This window comes from Dermacentor albipictus, chromosome 1 (assembly GCF_038994185.2).
Source record: "Dermacentor albipictus isolate Rhodes 1998 colony chromosome 1, USDA_Dalb.pri_finalv2, whole genome shotgun sequence".
Taxonomy (NCBI): domain Eukaryota; kingdom Metazoa; phylum Arthropoda; class Arachnida; order Ixodida; family Ixodidae; genus Dermacentor; species Dermacentor albipictus.
The window spans coordinates 66237688-66244205 of NC_091821.1; the positions used below are offsets into that span (position 1 = coordinate 66237688).

At 51.6% G+C, this 6518-nt stretch overlaps 1 protein-coding gene across 2 annotated transcripts; it reads left to right on the top strand.

Moving 5' to 3' along the window:
• The first annotated feature begins 429 nt into the window (after positions 1-429).
• Positions 430-6130, top strand: LOC139047734 (uncharacterized). Of its 2 annotated transcripts, none has more exons than XM_070521756.1 (2): positions 430-2000; positions 5892-6130. In XM_070521756.1, the coding sequence occupies exons 1-2, from the start codon at positions 740-742 to the stop codon at positions 5894-5896; spliced, it is 1266 nt and encodes a 421-aa protein (XP_070377857.1). In that variant the 5' UTR covers positions 430-739; the 3' UTR covers positions 5897-6130. The 2 variants fall into 2 exon arrangements, with proteins under 2 accessions (XP_070377857.1, XP_070377852.1); XM_070521751.1 differs by having other exon boundaries at positions 6055-6118.
• Positions 6131-6518: the final 388 nt, after the last annotated feature.

Consider the following 6518-nt stretch of genomic DNA (forward strand, 5'->3'; position numbering starts at 1 on the left):
CTCTAACCTTCGCAACTACTTTCTCATTAACGCGTCCCTTTGATTGTCAAACATTTAGACATCTGGGAACGTTTTTGTGTCTAATTGTGTTATAAGCGCATTTTTGGTTGCTGTTCTTTCGCTGTTTCGTAAGCGTTTTTGCTCTCAGTTGCTGTACTTGTATTTCTTTTCAATCGGTTTATATTTTTTTCACACACGCAGGTGATTGTGTATTTCGCATACTTGCTTTTACACTAATGCTTTGTTTGACTTTGTATTTGCTGTCGTGACAGAGGTGCCGTCGCATGCCACTGCTCACCTGCTGTACGGGGGGTGGGAACTTAGTCAAGCGTCAATCGCTTTTATTCCCATCCCCTCCATCAATGTAATGGTGATGGAAATAAATCATTATTATTATTAATATCTCCTGTAAACCAGGAAGAAGAAGTCGCAGAGTAGTGCGGACGTGCCCACATCGGCTCCCTTTTTCCAAGGTTTTCGGCTGTTTTGCGAAGCCGACCCACGGAAACTATACCTTTTATGAAGCGGCAAGTTCCGAGGATCCCGCAGACAGTGGACTCTTATCGGTGGGTGGACTTTTCACCATTTTGTGACTCCTCGAATCTCTGACCACGCCGCGAGAGCGCCAAGCCTAACGGGCTACGCCTACTTAGGCGCGGCAGCGCGAGAAGGCGTAGGCCTAACCCCCCGCCGGCGCGGGCGACCGGCGTTCCAAGCGAACTACTGACCAACAGAAACCATGCCCGGGGCCATACTCGTCGAGGGGATGGAAATCGCCCCGGAGGAGCTCGATGAAGCGGGATGGACGACCGCCCTCGGCAGCAAACGAAAACAACCAACGAGTACGCCGTCATATGGCGGGCAACGTGTCACCAAGAATATGCCGGCTGGCAGCCGCACGGCCAACTCGCCGGCCAAAAGGTTCATGAAGCAGGTAACGGCAGCCTCGAGGCTACCGAAATTACCCAAGGACCAAATCAAGATCATCGTGCGCCCCAAAGGAGGCCTTGACGTTTCCAAAACGGATATCATACTCCTCGCCCAAGCCCTGGCCATGGCGGCGGCCTTGACGGAACAGCAGACTGCCGAGGACACCGTGTGCCCAAACAAGATGCAGAACATTTTGGTTATCTCTACCCCTCACGATCAAAACGCGAAGGCGTATGCTAGAATCAGCAAGATACATACCAAGCTCGGCGCCTTTGAGGTGTCAGCCTACATTTCTGCCCCTGATGACACGTGCAAAGGTGTAATAAGAAACATCGACCCTTCATTTGACGAAGGAGCCCTTAGGAGGCTGATTCTGAACCCAAGAAACCCTACGGCATTGGAAGTCAGAAGAATTAAGAACACACAAGTAGTTGTTATACTGTTCGACGGCATGCGAGTGCACAACACGGTCATGTGTGGAGCCGCCCTCGTTCCATGCTTTCTGTACAAACGGCAGATGGATGTATGCTACGCGTGTGGCCACGTGGGTCACCGAGCCGACGTGTGCCCCAGTAGCGAAGAGGAAAAGAAGAAGTGCCATGGCTGTGGGAAAATGAAGTCATCAGAGTCACAAGAGGAGGAACACCAATGCACACCCAAATGTGAAGCATGCGACGGCCCCCATATCACCGGGGATAGAACATGCAAACAACGCTACCAGATCCCATACATCGTTAGGCGTCGGCGTCGAAGGCGACGACAAATGTTGCGAAAAGCACAGATGGCCAGCGGCGATGACATCAGCATCTCCTACGCAAAGAACTCGGCGACACCTGCGGCAGCATATGGTGGCTCCAACCTGCAATCCCGCTCACAATCGAGGGGGCGCTCTCGCTCCAGGAGGCGAACCGGCTCAGGGAAAGGCGGGAATTCCAGCGCATCCAGGTCGAGATCCCGGTCCCGGTCTCGCTCCCAGCCCGCGAAACGGGCCACGTGGGCCGACAAGGTCAAGGGCTCCGGCACAGCACCGTCGATGGGAAAGAAGACTACGACGGCCAAAAGAGCAAGCGGTGAGGCACAGTCAGAGCAAGTGAATGATCCGCGAATCCAATCACTTGAGGCGGAAAATCAACAGCTCAGGCGCGAACTTGCAGAGCTTAAAGAAGCCTTAAATAGCATTAGAGGGCAAATCTCGAACCACGATGAGGATAAAATTAAAGATCTAGGCCCACTTGCTGGTAAATCCAAGCGTAAAGCTCCCAACCCAGAACCGGTGAGCGAGACAGAAGGGGAGGATGAGATGGCTGAGCCGAGCGAAGCCATAGCTACCGCCGCCGATCCTCCTGCCAAAATAAACAGCAGAGGCAAGCTAGCTGCCATAGAAAAGACCCTAGGACGCATGATGGAAATGCTCTCCGGGATGGAGACGAGATTAACTCAACTAGAGAGACCCAAGGTCCAAGCCAAAGGCAGGCTTACGGTGTCGACAGTGCAGAATCAGGCAAACCCGAATCCCGAAAGTGGGGCTAAAGGGCTAATTCATCATACTCAGTAGGCAAAATGGCGAACACAAACAGCACGAATCTGAAAATCTGGCAGTGGAACTGCGCAAGTTTCCAGAGGCGCAAGGCCCCACTAGGACAGTTTATCAGGTCTATTGCGGACAAGCCGCAAGTTATATTGTTACAGGAAACGCTATGTACAGCTGAAATTTCCCTCTCGGGGTACCGCACGGTAGCATACAGGAGAGAAAAGGGCAGAGGTATCGCTACCCTAATCAGAAAAAACATCTCGTTCGTTGAGCACGAGGTCCGCGCGTACAAAGCGGGCCTCGAGGCCCAGTTAATAGAGATCGTACCCAACAGAACAATCAATTCTAAAATTTTCATCCTCAACGTGTACAGCGCACCATCGGATAGGAAAAGAGACTTTAAAGCATTACTAGGCACCACGTCTAGGGCGGCGAGAAACGCGCCTCTCGTTGTCGCGGGTGACTTTAACGCACCCAATACGGAATGGGGGTACAGTTACAAAAGTGCAAAAGGGACAAACTTGGCCTTCAACGCTGCAGAGCTCGGCTTAATACTCGTCACAGACCCGAGGCTCCCCACCAGATCCGGTAATTCGGTCAGTCGAGATACGACTCCCGATCTCACCTTCCTCCGAGGTATCGAGGGCACGTGGGACAACCTCCAGGAGGGGCTAGGCAGTGACCATTACATACTTGAAATTATGTTGCGTGTCAAACCCAGACCACCCGCGAGATATGAGTATGTGGACTGGGACCTGTTTCGAAAAATCCGAAATGAAACATTCCCGGCAGACGAAACTTATGCAGATCTGCTAGATAATCTGAACAAGGCGGTCAAAGGAGCAACCAAAGAAATCATTACGGATGTTGAAGTTCCTAAAATGGACTCGAGACTTGCTCACCTTCTGGAGGCTAAACACGCCCTCTCAGCCAGGTGGAAGACCCAAAAGCTTAATCGTAGACTCAGATCGAAAATCGCGCTTCTTAACAAGGAGATTGAAACCTATTCGGCCCAGCTCGCCCGGCAGCAATGGGATGAGACGTGTACCGAAACGTACGGGCGTATGCGAAGAGGTAGCAAATGGAGCTTACTTAAAAGTCTCCTCAACGATAAACAATCTAAGGACACTCTTAGCCTTGCAACGGATAGGCTCATTAAAAAGCAAACCGCAATCGGTCTCACCGACAGGGAATTAGCCAACAACTTAGCACGTACTTATCTCCCCCTCGCCGAAGACGCGGATCGCCCAGTAGAGCGTTTGAACTACATGGGATTGTCGGCACCTGATCTAGACGAACCTTTCACCGTGTCAGAGATCAGACACGTTCTCTTCAATCTAAATGGCAGATCAGCCCCAGGACCAGATGGAATCACGAACAAACTCCTTAGGAACCTAGACGATAGGGCAATCGAGATAGTCACGGCCAAAATAAATGAGGTATGGAAAAGTGGACAGGTCCCGATAGACTGGCGTACCGCAAAAGTGGTACTCATACCCAAACCAGGAAAACCTCCACATATAAATAATCTGCGGCCTATTTCCCTTACATCATGCATCGCCAAGGTTGCGGAGCACGCGATACATAACAGGATCACTGAACATATTGAAAACAAGGAGCTATTTAGACACAATCTAATCGGCTTTAGACAGGCGTTGTCCACGCAGGACGCTATGCTTTTGCTTAAGAAAACAATCTTTAATAACCCTACTCGCGACGTGAGAGGGATCCTCGCACTGGACCTCTCCAAGGCTTTCGACAGGGTCGCGCATAAACACATCCTGACAGAGATTTCGTCTCTCACCCTGGGCCAGCGGTTTCATGATTACACCAGATCCTTCCTCGCTGATCGCAAGGCACACCTTCGACTAGGCATGGTCACGGGAGGACCCTACGAACTAGGCACCTGCGGCACCCCGCAGGGCTCAGTCCTCTCCCCACTCTTATTTAATATAGCCATGCACAAACTCTCCACTGGCCTCGCTGCAATGCCGAACGTGGGTCACGCCATTTATGCGGACGATATTACGATCTGGGCGCCGGGCGGATAGCTAGCCATGCTCGAACAGTCGTTACAAAGCGCGTTGGAGGCTACCGAAGATTTTCTTTCAAACACAGGCCTTGAACTCTCCCCCGCTAAATCAGAGCTACTGTTATACCGCCAGTCCAGACAGGGGGTCAGAAATCTTGCGCCTCTGGAAACTCTGCCGGTAGAAATTCGAGCTAAAAATGGGCATCCCATACCGAGGAAGGATTCGGTCAAGATACTAGGTCTCCTCATTGATGCCAAGGGCTGTAACTCGACGGCCCTCAACAGGCTCACTGGACAGGCTAGTAATGTCCTAAGACTTGTAGCCCGCGTCTCAAATCGAAGAGGCGGTCTTAAAGAGCTAGATAATTTGCTCAGAGCTTATCAGGCATTCTTCCTGAGTCATGTCACCTACATCGTGCCGTACCTTAATTGGGGTAAAGCGGAAAAGGCCAAGCTCGACTCCCTAATCAGAACCGGCCTCAAGCGCGTGCTCGGCCTTCCGCAGTCCACAAGCACTGAGAAGCTGCTGGAGCTAGGACTCCATAACACCATCGATGAGCTAATAGAAGCTCACACAGCGGCTCAGATAATGAGACTTTCATCCACTAAGCCAGGGATTAAGATTTTAGAAGAAGCAGGAATCCAACCCAGACATGAACCGGCGACCAAAGTTAGCTTGACCCGGGAAACCAGAGCTCACATCATGGTTGACCCCGTCCCGCGAAACATCCACCCAGTGCATAACCAAGGCAGAAGATTCGCGAGAGCCAAGTCCATCCTTAAAAGGATCAATCAGCAGAAGCTAGATGCCCTCTTTGTCGATGCTGCCAGATATGACAGTGGGGATAAGTTCGCTGTCACGGTGGTAAACGTGGGGGGCAACCTGGTCAATGCAGCCTCTGTTTATACTAAGTTTGCCCATGTGGCGGAGGAAGCGGCGATCGCTCTGGCTTTTCACAGCTCAAAAGTTCCCGCTATCATCTTCTCGGACTCGCGCACCGCGGTTAGATCGTTCTCGTCCGCCCTCATATCTGAACAGGCGTACAGTATTGTGATCAAAGCACTACAAAGGACTAGGGAGAGTACCGAAGGAGGATACCAAATCTCGTGGTTCCCAGCCCATCTAGACAGCTCAATTAACCCGCTTGGATGTAATCCTAACGAGCAGGCCCACCGGAGAGCGCGCGATTTCACGCACCGCGCTGTCACGGGTAGCCAGGCTTGGAACGAGGTCAACATCCACAAAGATCCATTAAGTACATTCCACGAAATTGTTTCTCATTATCGACTAGGCAGGAGGACATTTCCACCCCCTCACCCCAAATTGAATAAACCTCAGGCTACCACACTAAGACTCCTGCAAACCCGTACATATCCCACTCCTCGGTCTCTTCACAGGATAGATCCTGAACACTCACAGTCGTGCCCCAAATGTGGTCATGACTCATGCTCCTTTGACCACATGCTCTGGCTGTGCCCAGCCCTTAACGCCTCTCCACCCATCACGAAAGAACAATGGCAGGACTCTCTCAAGAGCAGCAATCTCAACATTCAACTCCAGGCTGTCCAGAGGGCCCACGACATTGCCGCGGGACTTGATCTCCCGGTTCCATCGTGGGCGGAGCCACCGACTTGATCTTCGGGAGCCTTCGGTTTCGCTCCCCGAGGTCTCAGTCCCTCAGGACTCAAATAAAGTTCTTGTCATGTCATGTCATGTCCTGTAAACCATTAGCCATCATCGCACACGTTTTCTTGCGCTCCGGATTGTGACGGAGGAGCTGCTTTCATTGCGTTGACAGCATCTAAGTTCGGAGCAGGCGAGCCTTGCTTCGGGGTCCGACCATGTAATATTTCTTGTCGCCTGAGTAATGAAGCCGCTTGATGCTTGGGTCATCCAGCGTATGAATCTGTATGGTCTCCGTTACAGTTGGCGCACTTGGGTTGATTTCTTTGGGTGCAGACTTTACAATCATGCGCTCCAGCGCAGATCTTGAATCGAAATTGGCCATGGCAGGACTTAGCAAC

Coding starts and splice junctions, on each gene's coding strand:
- LOC139047734 (XM_070521751.1), top strand. CDS start 740: ATGCCCGGGGCCATACTCGTCGAGGGGATGGAAATCGCCCCGGAGGAG. Junction 2,001..6,054: donor GACGGCCAAAAGAGCAAGCG/GTGAGGCACAGT, acceptor ATTCAACTCCAG/GCTGTCCAGAGGGCCCACGA.